This window comes from Streptopelia decaocto (genome assembly GCF_964273445.1).
Source record: "Streptopelia decaocto genome assembly, chromosome: 3".
In the NCBI taxonomy this organism is placed as follows: domain Eukaryota; kingdom Metazoa; phylum Chordata; class Aves; order Columbiformes; family Columbidae; genus Streptopelia; species Streptopelia decaocto.
Genome location: NC_138656.1, coordinates 39,672,422 through 39,697,590, shown reverse-complemented (window position 1 = coordinate 39,697,590; position 25,169 = coordinate 39,672,422). Strand labels below are relative to the sequence as shown.

The following is a 25,169-nucleotide window of genomic DNA, read 5'->3' as shown; positions in this document are numbered from 1 at the left end:
ATACACACTCAATACATGTATCATCCATATGTAAACATACTGTCCATTTTGTCCAAATACATATATTCATCACTATGTATATTGGACATATGTGTGTGTGTATATATAAGTATGTATGTGTGTACATAATTACACAACCACATATACAGAGAATATAGCTAAACCTTGTAACCAATTAAGAAAAAGCAATCTAGCCTACTCAGCTTTTCTCCTTCAAAAATCTGTGTCTATTGAAGTGCTCTTGGGGAGAACTTTGCTTTCCAATATGCCTTGAATATTCATAAAATGGAAATTGCTATTTATAGAGCAGGATGTGGTTCCATACGGAAAATGGTTATGTCTTTAGTTTCTGATAAAACAAGAATAATTCAAGGAAAAACTAGAACTTACTAAGCACCATACTTCCTGGAAGCATTGCATCTTACCCCCTTATCTTGCATAATGCTTCTGCTATCTGGGGGCAAACTTCCCTGAACCCAGTTTTGTAAAGACCTGAGGACATTTCACTTATAATTCTGAGATTTACTAAATCACAATTATTGAAGCTCCTCTGAAATTTCAATTTTGTTTACAAATGGAGAAAGCAGATGTAATGACACAAATTTTCTCCCCTCCCTTTCAGACACCAAGTTTTGTGTACGTTCTCTGGAGTAACGATTGCCTAAGAAACACTACCTTTTGGCAATTTCTTTAGCAATTAGACTGGCCAATAACAGTATAGTGGTTTAGGATGCAGGAACAAGCTTGACAGATAGATCTATCAGCTGTTCAGCCCACACTGCTGTACAAATGAGGAAAGGACTGGAATATTAATTGCCTTTAAACAGAAGCAATTACTCACTTTTGTAAGACTACTAGCAGGCAGAAATAGATAGCTAGAACAGACTATTATGAAAGATGTTTCATTTTTCTGGATTTAACAGTGCATTTGAGGATGAAAAAGCAAATCCACTTCTTGCATGTCTCCCCTTCCTTTCCCTGCTCTGACATTCAGCAATACCTTACAGTTTTCACTTTGCATCAGAATGTGGAACAGTGAATGGATTTGATACTTAGCTACTGAAATCCCAATTTACAGTTTGCTATTTTTGTCCTCTGCTTGGGATTTGTTAAGCTCTGCTGGTTTTAAAGCAAATGACATGTTGAATTTTTTTCAGACAAAACATTTTTAAAAGATTCATGCACACTCTAAGAACATCTAAGGCACTATCTCTTTGAATTCATCTACTCGAATGACAGTACACGGGTTTGATGTTTCTTAGGCAATAAATTTAAATAATGCTTAGCTGTGTAATTATATTATTTGCAAACTATATTCCAATATTTATAAGCATTCTAAAAGGAAAGCTTTGCACTACATTTTCCATTTGGCTGCTCACCTTAGATTTTCACTCTTTTAAATGGACATGCAGCAGATTTATTCTGCAGAAAAGTTAATGTATGCTATTCAACTAGGCTACAGCCTCTTTCAAAAGAAGTAGAACCCAGTTCATGACTTGAAAGTCTTTGTTTTACTGCACAGCATCAACAGAACTAGGCAGGAAACTGTAGAGTTTGTGACACAGTGTAATGGAGTTGATTCCTTATAGTTACCCGGCTGTCATTTGAACCCCATTTCATGTCAGCTCAGCGGCTTCTTTCAGCAAAGAATCCATTTGGTGGAAAAGATGGGATATTCTCAGCCTAACAGTTCTTTGATATCATAGTTTCACCAGTGATACTAAGTGGAAACCTGCCTTTACCATATTTCTAAAAGGATTGCTCTCAAGAATAAAGCATTTGTTGGCACAACATCATTTTAATGCATGCCTGTCTCATTCACTATGATTTATGATTTTTTCCTATTGCTCTTAATTGCAGAAGTCTTGAACACCACTCCTTCCCAAGATTCGTTTTGAAAAGATAAATCATTCAATACTACATTGTTCTTTATAAGAGCAATTCTATCCATCTATTTGGCTTCAGAATTAATCCACATCCTTGCTCTTTTACTTCATCAGTTGCACCAAGCAGAAAATAAGTGTATAGATTTATGGATATTCCCAAAGTATGGATGAGTTAATATAGGCACAATTTTTCAGGTTTCTTAAGATTCACAATGACATTCTCTCTTAAGATGAAAGTAATATGAATATGCATTGGATGTGTTATCTAGTCCAAGAGTACCACCACTCTCAGAAAACTACTGTATTGGCAGGAAAATCCCCATACGAAAATTTTTTTTAGACTACTCAAACTAATAGGTCTGCTACAGGGAAGGGCTGTGGTTCTAAAAAACTAACAGTGAAATAAGAAGAACAGATTGTTAAAGTCCCACCCTTTTTTTAGGCTACGACATACCTGGCATGCTGATGGATGACTGTGATTGAGGTCCCACTGGGAAGATACTATGTCAACAGACTTTTCAGCCATATTAAGCAAATTCATCCAGCCTTGGAAAAGGGACAAATGAGAAGGTGCACTGTCTGAATAGTTGATCCCTTCAGGAATATTTTCCACAAGAGCAACCCTGAGAATAGATAAGGAAAAAATAACCACTTATCAAAAGCATTTTTCTTTATTAAAAAGTTCCAAATTGGGATGAATGTCAAGTTTGGGACCTGTGGTTCAACATCTGCTCCTGAGGCTCTCAGTTGTGTGCCACCCTACAACTCGGTCTGAAGTTGCTGACTGTCATGCTCTGCATTTTGCAAAACAATAAAATGTGGAAATGACCTACTGTTAATTCAGGAAAGCCAATTATGCTATTGAAGCTCTGCAAAATTAGCTTAAACATGGAATAGCTTACTTCTTATAACACAGTAAATGGGAATCAGTCCTTAAAGTGAGGATGGGAAGGATGAAACAATCTCTTCTTGCTTTGCCACTCTCATCTTTGCATTTAATTTCTTCTCCCTAAGCAGTGTGGCAAGTCGTATGCTTCCTGGCATTCTCTTAGGTCTGCTTTTACAGCTGACATTTCATTACTTTGTTGTCTCTATATACGAATTCTTCCTTTTCAACTGCTCTAATCTACCTAATTTTTCTGGTTTTGTTTACCTGTTTAAGGCTCTAACTGGGATCCCATTGCTAAGAAGAATTATGCCCTTTTAATTTCCCATTCTTTTTGGAAGGCTCCTTGATCTTATTGTCTATATTATTCAAAATGCTTGCAAATTACATTACATACATTCACATGCATTAAAGAAGCTAAACAAACATTGTAGTAAATTGACAGTTCAAAATATGCTCCTCTGCTTCAGGGAAATATGTTTCATGCAGCATACTGTCTCACCACTGGATTTCCTGAAACTGGAGCAGGTAAAGCTCTTCTCTACACTCTAATACAGGAATCTTAAAAATAAACACAAGCCAAAGAAGATTCCCAGTTCTGTTTTTACATAAACAGATGAAACTATCAACTTATCCAAGAGGAACTTTTGTAAGTGCCTCCAACATCTGCCACTTTGACTGTGAATCATACGAATCAGATTTAGGAAAGCTATAGTAGGGACTTGGAGAATACTCCTTTTCATCGTATACAAGTACATCAAGTATTTCCAGACTACTTCTGTACTTATTAATAGCATTAATTATCAACTACAGCAATATGAATATAATTTGTAAACTTGTTTTAAGTAAGTTGTACACTTTTTGACTGTTAGAAAAACAGATTAGTGCAGTATGTTCTATTAATTCAGTTCATCCTAAAGGGTCACATGGAAACTTTTACAGCTATTTCAGATAATCAAGCATGTTTGTGAAGTTAACCCATTAAAAGACTAAAGATTGGTACTCTTTAACAGTGTAAAGAAAACCCAGCAAGAATTGTGACAAAGTAAACCTTCCTCTCCTGGCCTGGCCAAAAATCCATCTCAAAAACCAGAACAGGCACAGCTCCTCTTTTCATTAAACATTCAAGAATATTCTCTTATTCCCTAAAATTTGTCAAACAACATACATATTAGTAAGCTAAAATTACATATTATGTTCTCCACAACTTACTTCATATACACTATTCTATTGATTAACTTTAAACACAACTGTGTTACAGTAACAGAATTGTAACATCCGTAAATTATCTGTTAAAGTTTAAAAACTCAACTTGATTTTTTTAGTGTCTTCAAAGTATACATTATTCTAAAACATTATACCTGTGTTGCTTACAAACTTCTCAAAGTAACTAGTGCTCTAAAAATTTAATGCCCTTATTAGTCTATTAGCAATGCCATACTTTTAAAAAGAAACTATTTTACTCCAGCACTCAAGGTTTTAGACTTATTTCTGCTGCATCTGATCCTGTCACAGAACTTAATAAAACTTTTGTTGGATCCCTTGAAAGCCTGGTTAATTCTTTTTCAATAGTTAACATTACTAACCATATTTGGGCTCTTAGCAATGTCCATGTTCCCAGAGCTGTTTTATGGAGAGCTGTAGGACGGCCACCTTCAAAGCACAAGAAATTGAAGCACAGAAGATAAAGTGATCTCTACAAGGACATAATTTGCTCCCCCAGCCATCCAGTGGCAAAAATTAGAAATGAATCCATGTCATTCTGGCCTCTTCCATCCCCTGCCCAATCACACATATATCCGAGAGAGTTCTTTAGAATATTCTCCATATCAAAGAAATGTGGTCCTGATTTAGCTAGACTTCAGAAGTGCAAATCGCTCCCTTAAGACATGTCCAAAATTTCTCAACATTAGAATATTGCCTGACATACACAATGTTTTCTGGTTGAACCTATGCAAATGAATATACAGGAGTCCACAAAATATCTACTAGGATCGAATTTGGTTACTTCCAGTGGCTTGCAATGGTGTTTCTCATGGGCTGTACAGAACTGCTCTCTCACTGGAAAGCATTAGCTTAAGTTCCATTCTTCCTACCATTGTCTTTGGCAAGTTGAAACCTGCCAAAAAAGATAACACTGTCACAGAGTCACAGAAGGGCTGAGATGATCTAGAGATCATGTAGTTCAACCCCCCTTCCTTATGAAACAAGGTCAATGACAGCAGGTTGCTCAGGACATTGTCCAGTCAGGTTTTGAATATCTCCAGTATCTCCAAGTTCAAAAACTTTAACATATGATATTTGAGATCAAGGCCCTGATCCAGCCAAACACATACATGCTTATTTCTGCTTTACTGACTTAATGTTATTTAGGTCAGAGGTAGTGGAAAATTATGTATCTATGTATTGCAAACCCAGATTCCAGAAGGTGCTGGAAGCTATACCTTAAAGTGTAATGCAAGAAGAGTTGTGGATGTCAGTAATTGCTCTACAGATACATTTGAGTACAGTTACCATTCAATATATGCAAAAAATATGGGCTCTTTCTCTCTCTCTCTTACTTTTTTGAAGAAAGTAGCAAGGCATATTTGCTGGGCAAAAGAAAATTCATCTCCCTCTTAAAATGGTCCTTGTCAGGGTGGGGGTGCCTCTTGGTTAGCAAGTTTGTCCTGACTGTTGGTCTGAACTTGCTCTTCACCAGGAGATCAGCTCTCAACTTTTAAATCTGCACAACATGCAGCAGGGTACAGCATTAACACTAAATAAGGGATGTAACTACACAGCTCCTGACATTTTATAATTTGGGTTTGATCATGTAATAGAAGCCAAATGCATTTCAGTTAGTGAAACTGTTATTCAGAAGAGATATTATCTGTTATTATATTTCCTAGCATTTTGTTTAACCAAATAGTAAATATTTTGTGGTTTTTAACAGACAAAGATGATTCATCTAGCTAGGGCACTATTTAAAATGTTGTTTTCAGAGTTTAAACTTACAACAGTTCATACAACAGTTTGGGTTGAAAGGGTCCTTCAAAGGTCATCTAGTCCAACACCCTTTAATAATAAACTGATTCCCTTTAATAATGAACTGATTCTGCCAAGAACATCACTACATTCCTCTACCAGCTCAAAACTTAACATGAAGCTCAGAAGATAAAAAAAAGTCAGCCATCAAGTCTCTAAGCTAAATGATTTTGCTTTCATAATATTTTGTCTTCCTTTGGCACAATAGCAAAGTTCCAGTGCTTAGTCAAGAGGAGTTTTGTTAAAACTTCTGTGTGAAAGTTTGAGTTTGCAAGCCCCAATTCCATCAATAAAAGCTAAATTTAGCACTCACTTTTGTTCCAAGATGACCCACAAAGAGGTTTTTAAAATATGGTTTAACAAAACCTTCCAGGAGAGAAGGTCATTCACAGACCTTGAGGAAGATCAGACATCGTGACATAATTTGTTCTGCAAAAATGACATATAAACTAGACAAAACAGAACAAATGTAACATGGTGATCGAAACAGACTTTTCCTGTGCTCAAAATCATTAACTGATAACATAAAACCTGTTGGATGAGATGTTCTTCCCCTCCCCAATTTCCTGGTGGTTTAAGTATTTTATTTGATTAATGCCAACATAGGCTAGCCTCTTTGGTTATATAGCTGAATATTCTCAAATCTATTTCACATGGAAATCTGAAAGTAATGTTATACAATATATTTGAGCTTGCAGAGAGACAAGGGTCGGAGCTGAGATTCAAGCTCCTCTGAGCTAACAGAAATGTGGTAAACAGAATAATGGTATTTAATGCCTACCCAAGAATAGACCTTGTCTCTTCTGAGCTCAGCTACATGACTTGCATTTAGCAATTCCAAGCGAATTCTGTCTCAGGCTAAGGATTCTTCTTCATCTTTAACAATTCTTTGGTCAGAAAGTGAGGAGGTTTTTTTCTGATCTCACACGAATATTTTCCTCTGAAGAAAACAGAGATACTCTTAATTGAGCATCTGGGTTAATTAGAAAAGAAAATGGACTAGGGGAGTGAAAATAGGCAGGGGCTATGTCTGTCCCTTCAATAAACTTCAGGTTACTGGGTTTACTGGCAAAAATTTATAGCTCTATCTGTTGTAAAGTTTAGTTATAATGATTACACAAGTAAAAAGGAAAATTCTTTTGATAGTTCAAACTTCACACCATATTAAAACAATAAGGTATAAAGCATTATTCGCTCCAGTATGTCTCAATCCAGACTCATACACTAAAGAAAATCCAGGTCATATGCACTTGAGTGTCTCTACCACATCTGAATTTACTCACCATTAAAGGGAAAAAATGTGATAAGAAAACACTGCTATGATTTGTGTGAGTCAATAAAGAAATAAAAGATGAGCAAAGGCTATTTTTGTCATAAGTCTGTTATATTTCAGACAAGAGAGAGAAAAAAAGAAAAAAGAAGAAAGGGAAAGGTACATGACACACACCAGAGTCCTAGCTAAAGATACCCTCTTGTGACCTCTCTCTCTTTCTTAATCCAGAAGCCCTAAAACCATCAAACCCTGCCCCAAAGGACCACAGCTTCCCACAGAGTTCCACCTCCTATTTTGCTGTAACCCCAGAGTTTTAAAATCCATTCAAAACCTACCATCTTTCTCAGATCAGTGTTTTCAATTGAGGCTTTCACTGTGCCACCTTCAAGCTCTCCATCTCCTTCTACATCCCATCACTCCTACCACTCTTCTCCCTCAGATCTACTCATTAGCTGTCATGCTGCCCAAGACCATCTTCTTTTTAGCTCCTCAAGAAAATCATAGCTCCAAGCTCTTGTTTCTGAAAGGGATTAAGAAATATCCTTCTAGACAGGGTATAATTACTATTTAAAAAACATGCAGAATAAACTTTCTTTTCTGGGTTCAGAAAAGAAGTGTCCTAAAAAAAGAGAAACTATTTCACAATTTATCTGGATATTCCCCTTACAGTCAGTGGTAACGATTTGGAAAACCAAGCCCTACAGTTCTATTTGAGATCAAACTCCAGAGCATGAAGGCATGAAGTGTATTTGGATAATTATACGGTATATCCAGTAAAGAAAAGTTGAACTATGCATAAAATGTAATATTTATTCTGTAATTAATTACTTCTGATTCTTCCAGAATTGTAAGTTACAAAATCTGCTAGCTATCACATACTTACACTGTTGTTTTCAATTTTAAATAATATATGTTTCACCCCTTAAAGTAAATTCATGACAGCACACAATGGTTAAAGTGAAATGGAGATCAGCTAACATTGAACTTAAAATGGACTGTGAACTCAAACAAAGTACTCAAAAGCACCTAGGTTAGCAGCATCTAACTAAGAATATCACAAGCTCTGCCAGAGTCCTCTAACACGGACAATCTCAACCAATGAGGCACATGTATGTGTGTTTGCACCTGTGCATGTGCCTCAATATATACACACTACAAAAGATCTTCGGAGACATTCACTTGTCTGCTGTTTGAATTTCATTCATGAAGTCTTTAATGTCCAGACACAAAATCTTGTGATGCTGAATTTTTGGTTTAAGACTCCACTTTGAATTAGATCTGCAGTGAACGCAGATATGTTCAGATTTATGCTGTTAAATCTGTTTTTTTAGAGACATGCAGCATTGGCCTCCAGTTACAGAGCTTTATCCAAATATTTCTGAGTATTTGATGGAGCAGACTAGTGTTATGTCTAAACTGAAAAGCTGCTCTCAGTGCCTACCTGACAAATATGCATTCAAAGATAAAACACTGCACTGAGCATATTAACACTTATTATTTTAAGAAATCAAATTGTGCTGGAATTTTGGAGACACATAGCACCAGTCTTTCTTTTGAAGGAACGTTACTCATCTCTTGATTGTCTTATATTCAGAATCTGGCTGGATATAATTCTGGAAGGTAATGGTAGCCAGTCAGAAGATAAGAGTGTAAAAAGGTAAAAACCTGCTGAATATGAGGTCCAGCCGGATGGTCTAAAGCAGATTTCCTAACTTCACTGTCCCTGGACATGTGAATTACAACATAGTGGGATAAAAGAAGAGTGGTTTAACAGGGTAGACAGTGTGCATGTAAATGGGACTACTAGACTGTTCTATTGGAGCGTATAATGAAACAAAGCCACAGCTACCGGGTGCAGCAAAGCGGTGTTCCTTCTGGAGGTGCTGCCTCAAGCCAAGGAAGTACATACTGGTCCTGGGCTTCTGTTCTTCATCACAGCAGTCAGTCAGTGACTCCTTAGTCACACTGATCACCTGGGCCAGTATGGAAGCCACTGAGGCACCCAGGCACATGGAGGGGCCACAGCATTTTACATTACAAACACAAGGCATGCAGATAATTTGCTAAGTAACATGCAGCTAGAGCTGGTTAAGCCATCCTGCACCCACTGCAGATGACAGATCTCCTACCACTGGCCTGAATTCTGTAAATACTATCTGTGAGTGGACTCAGAAGACCCAGGCCCCCTCAGCCAAAAGGCCTGATCCTATTTAACATGCAGCTGCAGGAGGTGGCTGTGGCACAAGAGTGGGAATAAAAAGCTATACCAACTTCGAATGTTCAATGAACTCAGTGAACTCCAGCCTTAAACACTTCAGCTAATGCCTAAAATTAGAAGTTGCCTCTCAACTTTCCCCTTCTATGACTGCCCCTTCTTTGCACTTAGTCTCCTTTCAATTTTTCTAATCAGAAGCAATTGAAGTATGCTAACTATATACCAACACATACTTTAACTCCTCGCTATTTAGGCCTTCTTATACTTTTCATAATCAGCTTGGAGTTCACTCTGGTATTGATATTCCCACATAATTACTTTTGCGCCCACTCATCACAATATCTACAAGCTAAATACAGCATGCAGACGTGCACAATGCATCCATCAAACTTGGCAGATTTTACACACCAGATTCTTGGCTGGTACAAGATTAAAAATAAGAATTTCAGTCAGCAGTTATGTCAATGGAACAATATGTTTTTTTACCAGTTGAAGATTAAACTCAATTCTCTAGGCCTATAGAATAAATAACTAGAAGCACTCCCAGAATACTTCTCTTTGGACTGCTCTACGGATCATTAAGTAAGAAAAAGATGATTCCCACTTTCTTATACCATCACCTTCAGAAAGAACAAACTTTAAAATCCTACTGTTTCAACTTCCCTCATGAGACAAGCAACACAATATTTGTGTTGTAACATACCATAGACACATAAGTTTCAAAAGAAGGAGCCGCTATACAAAACGGCAAGTCATCTAAGGTTTAAACCTGTGAAAGATTTCTAATTAAGCTTCATTTTAGATGATGAAATTTACACAGATGTATTTCAGGTGCAACTTTCAGTTCTCACAGGCAAAATTGCATCCAAAAGAGGGAAAGAATTGACCACATGTTTTACAATGTCAATTCAACCTTCATCTGAGGAGACTGTGTATTCCCTGTGCCAAAGCAAGTCTGAACCTCAGTCAGAAATTAAATCTAGCCCTAAGACAGCAGTCATATAGAGTATCAAATGAAAACAGAGCACAGACATAAAAACACAAGAAATAATAAATAGCAAATGTTAAAGGTTTTCATTTGTTTGTGCTGACACGACTGATATTTGCCTCAGTTCAAAAAAACCCATGTAAATGAAGTGTAACTTGGCATTGAGCGTTTAAGTAGCCTTATTGATCTTAGGACTTCTCATATGCTTAGTGCATACTTAGGCATTTTCTTGAATTATGTAGGTCAGTCCAGCTCAATACTGATCTTTTCCCTCCACTATTAGATATCCAGGCTCATACCAAAATAAATCTTATCAACTGCCCCTTGCAATGCTGAAATGAACTTTGTTGATTCCATTTTGTAAAACGCTCTAACATCATGAAGGCTCAATAACAAATCCCTCATAAAAGAAGAAAACAACAACAAAAAAAACTATAATGCAATTGAAGACAACCAACAAAATATCTGTAAAGACCCTTCCAGAATAAAAATCACGTGGTTTTGCTTCAGCTGTTTTGTTTTAGGCTTCAACTCTCTTATGTTGAGCCTCAACCACAACATTAGCACACCTGTTGAAAAAAACTAGATAACTAAGAATTATTTCATAAGCAAATTAATGTAACTGATTATTAACATCTAGTCATAAGTAAGCAAAATAAAGGTGAGAACTAGCAACCACTAACAGGCATCATCAGCTGAGACCCTGAAATCTTTCTCTATCAGGCAGATCAAACATCATATGAATGCAGTGGAGCAAACAAAACTTTAATTTACTGAATTGAGTTTAACTGACTGTTAATTTACTGAACAGATAGGATGTGGAGTTTGGTCCTCTAGACTTCAATCTGACATTCATAAGCAATTCAGCAAAGATATTTCACAGGTCCTGGACATAGAAACCTAATTCTTCCAGAATTAAATGTAAACATGGAGTGGAAACAAAATGGCAACATTTTACTTTAACTTTTTGCCTCACAATCCCATGATAAAGACCAGTATAGTCACAATTCCTAATTTCTCTGAACAATTTATGCTCTATTTTATGCCTTCTGCAACAATTTATATACATACAGAACAAACAGATAAAATCCTAGTGTGTCAGAACAGATACATGTTTTATGGAATAATTATAGGAATAATTATAAACATCTCATGGCTTCTGATAGGACAAGAAGTTTATCAACACTACCTAAGGAAAAATGCAGTGTTAAGTTGAACAGCCAAATCATCAAACCAGAAATTAGCACACCTACATTTAATAAAGGAAACTTTAAAAATATAATTTAATTTTTATATATTAATGTGCCTCATGAAGAGAAAATAACCCAATTTAAGACCAAAAAATTAACAGTAGATTAACCACAGACTTAATTAAGGCTGGTTTGACCAGAAGACCAATACACCATCCCAGTGAAAACCCTATGCTTACGGTCCCAGCTTTCCCATCTTCAGCCATGACAATTAGTGCCTTATTCCATAAGGAAATAATTATCTGCTAGAGAAAGGAGCTGCAATGATGGCACCTACATCTGAGCTTCCAAGAGATAGAAAAAAGTTTCATTTTAGGGAACATTCAAGTGTCCTGTTTAATCACTTCACTTTAGGTGAAATCTTGCAAGAACTGATGAGCACTGGATCACCAATATCTAAATCCAGCCTGTGTCAGCAGCTCTTGAAGTCCACTTATGTCATCTGAATAGTAATTAAAACTGAAATATACCACAACTTCCCTACTAAAAGTTCAGCACTCAGACAAATACATTTACTATTCAATGTAATGCAAAAATGTGCCTGGACTGCTTGATAAGGCCACTAGAGATGTCAAAAAGACATTATTTGAAACAAATCAGCACAGCAGTCATCTGACTCTTCCCATGTTCTGAAAGGAACTAGCATTTCAAAATTCATAATCAATAGAAATGGCATCATACTCCACATTTCTAGATTCTTCCAATTCTGTGCTTGCTGTCAGAACTTGGATTTGCCCCCTTTTTAATGGGACAATTTCTATATTTTGATCAGAAACAAATTTCTTGAGGTTCAAGTAAATCTTATTTCACTGGTCATTTTTTTGAAATACTCAGAAAATTGTTCTCAAATGACACAGAGGCACAAAGAAAGGAACAGTATCTCTTGATACTAATCATCATTCAGTTCAGACTACACTGTAGCTGAATTTCACATACAAGAAGGCATAAGAATACAGAGGTCAAATGTTGCAGTGTTCTGCTCATGGCTCTCTTTATGCACAACAGATATACACCTTGGGGATATGTTTGAAAGCTATTTTATGGACACAGACTAAGAATGGAAATTGCCTTCTGTTCCTCGTGTATATCTGGGCTTTCTTTAAGACACTTCCATTCAGCTATTGTTAGGGTATGACAAGCCATGACAAGAAGCCCTAAAATTTGTCTGTGACATGCCCCTCTGTCCTCATCACGTCTCAAACACACTACAAAGCTTTTCAGCACCTTATCACATACCAGAGTAACTTCCATTTAGACTGTGATTTTGAAATAGTGTTTAAAGACAAAGGAGGGAAAACAGCTTGTATTGTCATCTTATTAAAAGAAATACACCAATGAAGAAGGATGCCATATCTGCGTTCGCATATGGCTGAAATGTATTTGGGGTCACAACAGCACTTCAAGAGCTCACATCTGCTCTGCTAAACTTTAGGTAACATAACAAATTCCTCCCATCAAGGCTACTCTACGACTACCACAACTTTGTTCTTTCTTTCCCTTATTTCTCATCATTTCCCTCCCTCATTTTTTCGCCAGTTGCTCAGACATTCATTCCGGCTCATTATGGAGCACTTTGTGACAGGGAACAAAGAGTTGCCCTTCATTTGGATGATGTTTTATACAATGAAACCTAAACTTTGCTGGTAAGTGCTCAAAATGCATCCATGTGAATGAACTGTTCATTCTGGGGAATTTTCTTTCTCCTTGGATTTGAAAAAAGAAACACTAGGAAGAAGCCAGAGAGTATAGTCAGCACAGCCCTTTTGTTGGGATCATTAGGCTTTCTAAAGAGAATAGGCTGACTCCTGTGTTTTTTTCCTGGACATTCTCTGCATCAGAACAGCTTGCTCAATCATGTGCCATAATCTCCTCCCCGCCCCTTCCCTCGCTCTTCTGCGTATTACACCCTAGATGACCTTTTTTGCTTCTGTTTTACTCCTTCTAGTCTTCTACTCATTAAATCTCTTCCAAATGACTTCATTGGCAGCTCTGCAGAGAAGGACATGGGAGTTCTGCTGGACAAGTAGTTAACCTTGAGGCAACAATATGCCCTTATGGCCAAGAAGACCAATGGTATCCTGGGGTGAATTAAGAAGAGTGTGGCCAGCAGGTCGAGGGAGGTTTTCCTCCCCCTCTACTCTGCCATGGTAAGGCCACATCTGGAGTACTGAGCTTCCCAGTTCAAGAAAGACAAGGAACTAACTACTGGACAGAGCCCAGGGGAGAGCTACAAAGATGATGAGGGGGCTGGAGCATCTTTATTACAAGGAAGGCAAGACAGCTGGGTCTGTTTAGCCTGGAGAAGACTGAGAGGGGATCTTATCAATGTTTATAAAGATCTTAAGGGTGGGTGTCATGAGGATGGGACCAGACATTTTTCAGTGATGCCCATAGACAGGATAAGGGACAATGGGCACAGACCAAAACACAGGAAGTTCCATCTGAATATGAGGAGAAACTGCTCTGAGGATGTTAAAATACTGGAATAGGCTGACCAGAGATGTTGTGGAGTCTCTTTCTCTGGAGATAATCAAAACTCACCTGGATGCGGTCCTGTGCAACCTCCTCTAGGTGAACCTGCTTTAGTAGGGGGTTGAACTAGATGATCTCCAGAGGTCCCTTCCAACCCCATTCTGTGAAAACATAGTATTGCTACTAAATCTGCAAGACACAGTTCTGCGCATTCTGTCCCGTTCCTCCAATGTATCTGATTTGTCTAGATAGACCAAAAGCTCTTAATTAGTGGGACTTTTTGTTGCTCCAACAGTAGTGACAAATACAGTGGGATCCATCTTTGGTAAATTTCTATGAATTACTGCATTAGGAAGTAGCAGCATGGGTCTCTGAAAATCTCCACTCATAATATACAATATTAAGAGACAGATTTTTAATTACTCTTCCCTAAATTGTCATAATTCAAACTCCTTAAATCAGAGGCATGAGGCAAGTCTAACTTGGCTTACTATTTCTCATGAGAATTCTTTGAAAGTCTGCTACTGCTTACCTTTAGCTGCAGTAAATAGAAAAACAGATATATTCTTTTAAAAATGTGGTTACCCTACCTACAAGGCCGCTTGCTTGGTAACACAGTAAGCCAGGGACAGTGTGTAGGAACTTAGAAGTTCCAAACTGAAATAGAAAAGGTTTCCTGGGTGATAAAGTACCTGTTCTTGCTACTTCTGGCAATGTTTCATCTGCCTTTGTTCTTAAATTATGGAGATGAAGAAAAGATATTAGAAAAAGGAAGGGTTTTTACCACCACTTGTCATACTGGAACATTTTTTGTCTTGCTGTTTCATAGGCAGAAACTACTTTCACTTGTTATCTTTTTACCTGCTCTATTCTTTATTTTCAGTAACCGGGATGCCACGTGGGAATTTCTCTCCTCTGTGATATTATTACAGACAACAATCATTTCCCTTCTTAGCTTTTATGCTGTACAGCCAAGTGCCTCTAGTGTATTTTTTAATTAGATACTCTTAACTCCTAGAACCTCCTCCTACTCAGCATGAGTTCAAGCTTTTTGATTATTGATGGTCAGTTACACATAGTATTCCAGATTAAAATTTATCAGTGCCTTTCAAATGGCATTAGTACTTCCTTTGCGCTTCTGGTTACATCTTGCCTGATGCAAATAGTATTGCATCTATCTCTGAGCAACTATGTCTTCTTTTATTACAGTTTCTCTATGTAATTGCTTTCCTTCAATGGTATAAAGATGGAAAATGTACTTAAATTACAGTTGGACTACTGCCTAGGAATAACCAAAATCAAACTGTTAACTAAAATAGTACATATATCCCTATGAGAAACTGAATGATGTATTTAAGAGGCATTATAACCTCACAAATTTGAAAAAGGGTTTTCCCATTATGAGTCTGAGGAAAGTGCATTTTTTGAGCACTTATATTTATTTTCTGCCTTCAGATAATATATTTGCTCATTCAAATTTAATTCTAATGTTGCCTGTGGAAAACTGTATCTTTAGGAGGCTCTACAGTCAGCTGTTACTTTATACAAATATTTAAGTCTGAAAACTGACTAAAAGGACCTCTGTCATTCCTTGCTTCTGCATGACTGCTGTAATTTGTGAAGTTCAAAGAGAAAAACAAGTTTAAAAGATACCAAGACTAAAGAAACAGACCAACTAAAAGCCAGATGAATGCTAAAATGTGTAACAGATTTAAGAAAAATCTTTTTCACAAATCTTTTCTGAAACTGTAAGAACATGTTCCAGCAAAACAGTGGACAGCTGAGGTAGCTTTATTTCTTCTCAAAGCTGCTTCTGAGTATGTTTTATTATTATTTTCAAGTAATCCAAGAAGACAGTAACCACAGAACCTGAGTAGCAATAAACTCCATGAAATATGAAACATGAGAAGTGTTGTGAAACAGAGAGAACAAAAAGAAGGTGAAAATACAACAAAGTCTACAAAGAAACAGTATAATGATTGGGATCTGCAGAAAAAAAAAAAAAAAAAACAAACTTGAAGGAATTCTACTGAAAGACCCAGAATTAACCCCTAGCAAAGATATTAGAGATTGTCAGAATGAAGAATCACCTCTGTCATACTGAATCCTAGGGATAGTAGAGGCACCTCTGAGAAGTGGATGTAAAAAGCTCACACAACTATCGGGAAAAACACCACTGCAGAAGGAGCTCCAGTTGACATTCCAGCAAACAATACAGCAGACAGTATCATCAAATAATTCAGGTTGGAATGCACCCCTGGAGGTCATCTAGTTTAACTTTCTGCTCAAAACAGGTCCCTTTGCATCAGGTTGCTCAGCACTTTGGTAAAGTACTGAATTGCTACAACAATGAAGATTACAAAGCCCTCTTTGGGTGCCTGTTTTGATGTTTGACCACTTTCACAATGAGGAAAAACAAACAAACACACACACACAACACCCCACAAACAACAAAACCCCAAACCAAAAACAACTCCAATAAACAACTCAACCCATGTACTTAGAATTTCCTGTGCTTCAATTTGTATCTGTTGCCTGTCCTCTCACTGTGTATCCTCAAGAAGAATCTGGTTCTGTTATCGCTATAATCACCCAAGAGGTATTGTAATTGTAGACAGCACTAAGAACAGAAGCACAGTGCCATTTCCTTAAATCACCACTACAGAACATGAAAGTTCTTTAAAGGCAACAAGAAAACCATCATAAAGGAAAAACAAACAAAGAAACAAACAAACAACCTTAAGTAATAAAGATTCTATGATAAAGGCTGTTCATTTCAAATGAACAGCAACATGAGAAATCTGATAAAGCTTTTCATTTAATACTAGACTATTAAAAGTCGAATAGCCCATGGTAAAAATAAAATGCCCTGCCCCGGTACTGAGGTTCCTCCAGTTTTTCATTTGTAGCTCTCATTCTTGCTTTTAATCTGCAAATGAATGAGTTTTATGATTTGAAATATTAAATACTTTTTCGGTGACTCCAGACCATAAGATCACCTCTTGTCTTCCATATTACACAATTCTTTTGCAGAATTACCAGATTCTTCCTAACACTGACAGTATTTCTCAAACTAGTTTTTGAGCACAAAATACATTAGGTTAAAATATTCAATGATATTGACCTTGAGGAGCACTGAAGCTTGAAAATCCACTGCTGTACTCTCCCTGTTTGTGATTTTACAGTACTCACTGTTGTCTTCCCTTGTGGCACTTTCTCATGAACCAAATGGTTTGCTCATGTTGATACAATGAAGGATTTATTGCATTACCTTGTTAAAATTGTCAGTTAACTTATAACGGGAAATATATTACTCTGATACAACCTATATTTTACACTACCAAGGGAAATTTTTATCCATCTTTTCTGTGTCACTGTGCTAAAACATTATATAACAACTGAAGACAAACTTACAGGCTGATTCTTTTTTGTGTGGTTTGTTTGTTTGTTTTTTAACACATAGGATATGTTAACTTACAAACACTACCTGGAAAAGAATAAAACTTCAAGTAACCTATCCTAAAGAGACCAGCATTTCATCACAACAGATGAAAATAATTTCACCTGACTTAATCATACATTATGATGAGTAAATTACAAAAAAAGGCAAGCAATCTAGATGGGATGTGAAAAACTCACTTGCTACAGTGAATGAGATATACAGGAATGATTAATTAAATTATTGCAGAACAAAGACACTGTAAGACAAGAAAGGCAGATACATAAAACCAAAAGTAAAGTTTATTTCAAAGAAACTTCAATGGGAACCCTAACTAGTAAAGCAAAAGTATTCCCTACTGTACTCTAGTTTAGCAGCTGTGCTTACAAAAGGATTTAGCCATTTGCAGCTGTAAATCTCTACATAAAAATAGGTTCAAGGACAGAGAAATAAAAATATTCTATTATCTTAATTTGTACAAAGTGGTTGGATATGAAACCATCTTATCCTGATCCAAAAAAGGAAAAAAAAAAAATAAAATTCATTGGTTACTCGTTACTCAGGCTATTCCTTTTCCCTACAAAAAAAAAGAAATCAAAATTATTTCATTTTCTCATCTCCAGTGTTTTCTGGACCTATACTTCCTCAGTTAACTAAAGATAAGTTCATTGGGACTGCCTGCTGTACCCATATAGACTAAACTACCACTCATTCTTCTCTTATTCTGTTTCTAATACTTAGCATAATCTATGTCCGATAACATCTTATGGTAAATAATTTACCTAGGCTTACTGAAAAACATAAGGATTGATGGGTCTACTCTTGGAATTTTGTTTTCCCATGGCAGGAAAGAAACATCTGATGAAAACTCAGCAGTATTTTGAGACAAGAGTTGCTTAGCTCCATGCCAGTTTTCTCAGGATTTCCATCCGCTCTAGTATAATTCCTCTGGTGGTATTTTAGAGATATAATGAAAGGCTATTTCATCTAATTTCCTTACAAGGTCAAGATTAAGTTCTTTAGGGTACAGATTGTGTCATCTCATGCTTTTGTGTCACATTTAACATATCCTCGACAATAATATATTACAGTCCATATCAGGACTATGTAAGATAGACAGATGCAAGGACAGATAAAACCAACATGCTACGACTAGATTACTTAATTGTTCTTTACCCTTACTAGTAGGAACACATGGACCCTCAGAAAATAACTTACAATTCAGAGGAGATGCCCCGCAGCTTATCATATAATCTTTCACAACCCCTCCTCCACTCTACCATTACAGAAGGAGGAAGATGTTTTGGAAAGAGGATATTGATCTGAATATTTCACATCTCTGTTCCTAATACCAGAGAAGTCTCAGGAATACGAAGGAGAGGAGTTTTTTTTTCTTTGAACTGGTACTTCAGTTGTAAGTGGACTATACATGTTTTTTTTAAAAAGTCTCTCCTGAAAGAAGAATTGTTATGACCTATTTCTCTTTAATCACACTATGCCTATTAATGGAGATGCAATAGCAAGACAAACATCTTCAAGTATGTCTCTGTCCTTTGGTGTCACTGATTCCCAATAAATAACATAAGGAATTGCTGAGCTGTACACCATCTTCAAAACAAAGCCTCCATTACTGATGCTCCAAAGACAGAAATGGGGACAAAGCTACAAAGAACAAGAGACTCTAAAAAGGTTTGTATTAATGGTGATGGGAGAAGGAAAGGCAATAACAAAATATCAGTTCTTTGTCTCTCTTATTTGTCCAAAGGCAAGCAAAGGCTTCTCACAAAATTGATGGGCTTCTTCTTGTCCTTGCAGGTGGAATCCAATTGTTTAAGGAAACTGTTCACCGCCATGTATCCCCCTGTGTTCCTCACCTGAGGAAGCAGATGGGAGACTGTGGTGCAAAACAAAATGAATTAAACACTGGCCTCCCTAAAATGAATAACAAAATTCCTAACAGTTCAGTTGGAACAGAAAGTAGCTCTGGCTTAATCATTTTAAAGAACCTCCAGACAAGCCTATACATAAGGGATTCTACAATAGTTCACTTCTCGAATACTTTAACTGTCTGTTTGATCTCATTAATACTCAACTTTAGTTAATTCTGGCTCAGCAATTTTTTTTGTCTCATGAGTTTATGCATATAAAAAGAGAATAAATAATTAGTATGTAGATGAATCACAAACATTTTAATTTGCGAGGAATAAAAATTGCAAGTGAACATTATTAATAGTCAAGTTTAAATGGTTATTGATGATCAAAGTATTGTAGAAAAAAGCCATTCACGGATGTTTAATATGTGCTACAAGGGCCATGATCCACTGGGAGTACTCGTCTTAGTGGGCACACAAAAAAACACCCTTAAGACACTTCCCCTTTATGCAATTGTTCATTCTATGGGCCCTATGAATTTTGTGTTGTTTCTTATTCACCGTTTTCATCAAAAGCACAAAACACATCACAAAATATATGCCTGGCCTTGACCCTCATATTAAGACACTCCTCTGAAAGGGGACACGCAAAAAAAGCTTATGGGCACCAACTTCCTCACCTGGCATGGTTATGAGCTCAGTGCTGTGAGCAATGCTGGGTTCCATCTGAACGTCTCTCCCAGATCTGTAACTACTCAGTGGAACATTTTAATTGTGAATGCCACGTTTGCTGAAGGACAAGATGGGCAACTCTACTGAAAAGGCAGCAATGTTAGAAATGTAGAGTAGAAGAAACCTTGACTGGTTGGTAGATATTTTATTGGGGTAGATTTTTTATTTTCAATAATTTTTAAAAAAATAATTCTGGATTATTTTCTGGACTTCAGCTCCCAAATTCTGCCTAATTTGTATTTCAGTACACTTAGTGCAATTTGGGATATCTAGCCACAGTTTTTCAAAGAAGGCCATTTCCAGTGAATGTAACAACATGAAAAGTGAGAGGATAGAACTATCACAAGCAATTTAGAATTCTCAAAAAAAATTTAAAAATGACATCATGCTGATATGGCAGCATAACCATATTGTCTAGTCTGTTCTAATTGCAGCATAATTTCATGGTGAAGAACTTCTTGGCCACAGGAATAACCAAGTGCAAAACCAACACTGAAATTATTTCTTCTAATTTAGCTAAAATAGTTGTTTAGGATAGGAATTACTCCTGTGCCTGAGGAAGTTTTAACAACATTCTGTTAATTTCTTTCAAAGAATCAAGATCAAGTCTTTAGTAAACAGGATTTTTGCAGTTGTTCTGAGTACTGAACCGATGAGAAACAACTTACATACTCTTTTGATGGGCAGTTTCCATTCTATTAGCCCTCTCTTTTTTTAAGCTGTTTTCTGACTCAATTCACCATATTTTTTCTTTGTGATGAATTCTTGTCAATACCTTATTTACCTTACAATCCATATGTAGAAGCTGTCTTTCAAGTATGAAGTCAGCATCTCTGTCCAGCTTCAAATACTAACTGGATAAATAAAATTGTTGTTTTATTTGCCACTAGCTCAAATACAAACAAAAAACCACAACGTTTAAAACAAACCTGTTTATAACAGCAAGGTTTTTCTTATACCTTACAAATATAAACAGCAAAATAAATATCAATCTCCAAATCGCATGTCTGGAAAATAACTAAATCTTTGGGAAACTAGTTTTATCCCTGGAAGAACAAACTGAAAGGAAATATGAAATTCAAAAGGGTTGAACCAAGTGTCTGTTCAAGAGCATCAATGGAAACAAAACTACAGAGTGATAAATTCTGACAGAGGTTACCAAAACAAAAAGCAGGGCAAGCAGGACAGACCTAAGACAAAACCCACCACCATTCTTCTACCCCCACATAAAACCCACAACCCAAACAGGCAGAAGGTATGTGAGCAATGCATAAGAAGCCAGAGGTGTGTCTTGGTACATTCAAGCTTTCAAGTTTGGGACAGACCTTTTAGGTACTGATATTATATTTAGAAATGGATTTGGCTTATTCCTGTCATTCCCTTCTCCGCAGTGTCAATGTAAACAAGCTGAAAGCAGAGAAATATTAGATGCAGACTTCAGATAACAATACAGTTAACAGCTTGATACAGTGGGGCACATTTTTTCTGAAAATTGCTTTGAAAATTAAATAGCACTCTTTCAATAGCAAAAAGATGCCAGAGGAGAGAGAGAAAAACAAAACCAAAACCAAGACAATCAACCAAAATAACAATGGTCTTAAATGACATGAAAGTCATCTTGTATCTTCTAGACACAACTGCCTGGCAATCAAAGGACAGGACCATAACAGCCTACCGCAGAGACTGAACATTCCTAAACTTGCTCAAATTCTCAATAAGTAAACCTACAGCATTACCCCAAAATCGAACAGCACATCTGTGTTGTAGCAAACATTAAACATAATACATAATACTACACAACCTCACAATAAACAGAATATAACAGTTTTGAGAGAATTTCAGATTATTTTTTTACTAGTTTGCCAATATTAAAGAAACCTCAGGAATTTTACCCTTTGATGCAAATAAAACGTAGATTGCTTAGCAAGATTGTCTGTAGGCCTCATGCTAAACCAGAATTTTATAACATTTAATCAAAATAATTCAAGATATTGTTTAAGGTATTATTAGATTTTATTATTTGATTTTTTAAATATATGACACTCAGCCAAAAAGAAATTAAGTAACAGAAGTGAGGTGCAACATTGGTAGTAAATTAAAATGAAAAAGATTAAAAAGTGGTTGTGTTTTTTTTGTGTTGGTTTTGGTGTTTTTTTCATTTATTTAGTTTTTACATTTTAAGGTGTTCCTACCCTGCTCCCAAAATAAAATTGTAGTTTTCAGTATCTACTGCAAGTTCATAATACTATTTTACATTTATGCACTCTATATATTCTTCTAGACAGTCCTTCTTCCTTATCTCCATTATTGCTGAATTTCAGTTCAGTATTTAATAATTGCATTGCAATTATAATTACAAGACCTTTGGTGGAAGAAATCATACACTTGTTATTTAAAATAACAATGTATCTTTCACATCTTATAATTTACAGGTAAGTTCAAGTCAAGTTTCCAGTCCTAGAGTCTGTGAAGTGCAATACTGGAATATCTGAGAATCACATCTCTAGTGTAAAACCATCTCTGTTAAAACATGGGAAGATGAAAAATCTGCCCATTATTACATTCTGTCTTTTCAGTTACTGAAAACAAGAAGCAATAGCCAAATAACTTGTAATTATAGCGTAGTTATAAAATACATCAATGAGCCATAACGATATGATCTCATGAAAAAGAAATTACTTCTGCTTTAAAGCATATGAAAGCTGAAAAAATGCATTACTGCCTTCGCAGCACGTAAACAGGCTGTCTGATGAGAGTGGGACTGTTTATAAAAATCAAACACTTTCTGTGATTGCAAGCTTTCTGTCATAAGTCAAATAACTAAAAGACAACAAACAGCTAAAATGAAGATTAGAACAATGAAGTTACTGTAAAAAAAAAAAAAAGGCTAAAAAAACAACCCCCCAAACAGAAAAACAACCCACGAATCTTTGCCGACATAATAATCTATACTGTACACTCCTTATCTGCCCACCCCCCAAAACAACAAGCTCCATACAATTTAAGGAATGGGGATTGTTTTTCACATAGTTTAATTTTGTAGTTTGAGAGAAGTCAGAGCTCTATTGGTCTGCACTTGGTTGACTGATTGACTTACAGTTTTTTGGTGCCTTCCCTTCCAAGCATTCCAGATTTTTTTTCCTTTTTTTTATTTAAAAAACCTGTTGTAGGTAGAAGACATCAACAATTCTGTCAAAAACCACCAAGGCCCCAAACCCAGAAACCACATCCACAAAGCACCTTCTTGTACAAAACCCAAGGACCGACTAGGTGCATTATTGACTACTTGAAATTTGGGCTTTCTATTGTGTTACAGGGAGCAACAAGAACATGAATGAACTGGCTCAGTTAAAGAAAATAAAATTACTGTAAGTTTTCTGCAAAATATTGATAAACATTAGGAGAACTATTTTGTTTATAGGTAGCAGCCATACATGAAGTAATGGCATTTGTCAGGAAAAATCCATGTTTCCAATGTTGTCTTCAAATTCATATTAAGATTTCATCAGCTTGAAAATGCTTTCTACTGCTTGAAATGGGACATGTTTTTTAAAAACACAGTGAACGGTTAATGGAATGGAGTTCTTTGTGTTACTGTCACATTCCTTTAGTGCCATGCCAAAATACAGACCTCCAAGTAGTCTATAATTTTTTACAAAGGCTTTGCATACCAAACACATTTTAGATTAAACTGAACTTTCTTCTCAATGAGATGTTGTTACTGAAAATCTTTTAACTGTCATATTATACAAAATAAAAGCCACGTATTTGAAGTTAGGTAAAAAAAAAAGGAAAAAAAAGGTCAATTTAATACGTTAACTCTTCAAACTATCAAAGCACTTGGTTATGTAGTCTTGCACTAATTTTGAAGTAATTTCTGTGATAAACTCTCCAAATGAGAAAGCTCAAGCAGTCACCAGGTGACCAAGTGGAAACTCGGTGTTCCAGTATAGTCTTTTAGCAGTATTTTCAGCTTTCAACTCAGTAGTTACTGCACTAAATCTCATTCAAATATAGCAATTCCTGCTTCAGAGAGGTAGCAATACTCCAGCAAAGAGACTCAGGGACAAGAAATGAGCACTCAGTGGGTGCAGATGGACACAGGGTGCCCCAACTCTTTGGTGATCCAAAGAGCAATCCAGCTCACCTTCCCTGTCTGAGGCTGCACTCCCCTCCTGCATGCGGCACACAGCAGCTCTGAGAAGCACGTTAGGAAAGAGATGGCAATAATTTTACAAATAAGCAAAATGCCTGAGAGTAAAATTAAAAGGCTCGAGAGGGACATAAACAATGATTCTTGCTTCACTTAGTAATGCGATGGAAAATTCAAGTTATTCCCTGCTTTGCTCTTGTTGATAACCATCCTTTTGATTTACATCCAATACGAATATAGGGCCAACATCACACCAAGCCAGAGTGGGATGGGCAGAGCTTTGCCTTTAAAACTGCTAACTTGCAGCTGCTTAACCAACAGCAAACAGCCATGATGGATTTAAAAAAAAAAAAAAAAAAGAAGAAGAAAAACTCTGCTAGAAATTCGGTCGTCAGAAAATAAGCAAAGATCCTTTCTTCATCTTTTCCACTTTCTGGTATAGATGGGCAACTTTTATTTATGGTACACCTCATGCAATCGAATATTCTACATAAACAATTTCAAGGCTGGCCACTGTGCATGCAATGAGATGACCTTCCAGCATGCATTAGCTTTCTAAAACGTTGGCACTGAACAATGGAAAAATATTTACAAGTCATGCTTAAAAGAAAAAAAAAAAAAAAAAAAATCATGGATAGGGGAGCTCCAAGTTTTGCTACTAGTTTTGACCTTGAACAAAGACAAACACAGAATATTTCCTGGGGACTGAGGAACTATAACCAAAGGTTAGTTGTTTTTTCCACTATACCTCCAGATATCTTCTACTCCTAAACCGTCACTGTTGTCTAGGAAGAGTGTCCCACACTATAGCCATTATTAATAAAAGGCCAATCAGCATTATTGCCTCACTAGATAGTGAGAGAAAGGGAGAGTCCATTAAGCTTGAAATAATATGTCAAAAAAATGTCCCTCTTCATTGACATATTATTAGTACAATAACAGTATCAATTCAATGAATTCGGCTTTAATGAAACCTG

General features: G+C 36.4%; 1 protein-coding gene across 2 annotated transcripts in view; it reads right to left on the bottom strand.

Annotated features, from left to right (window-relative positions):
• PLD5 (phospholipase D family member 5) overlaps positions 1-25,169 on the bottom strand; it is a gene marked incomplete at both ends in the record, with an annotated part of 177,936 nt that overhangs the window by 66,759 nt on the left and 86,008 nt on the right. For both annotated transcript variants that reach the window (XM_082048180.1, XM_082048181.1), the window contains one exon: positions 2,341-2,509. In XM_082048180.1, the coding sequence (XP_081904306.1) occupies positions 2,341-2,509 (169 nt within the window). The remainder of the gene's footprint in view (positions 1-2,340; positions 2,510-25,169) is intronic.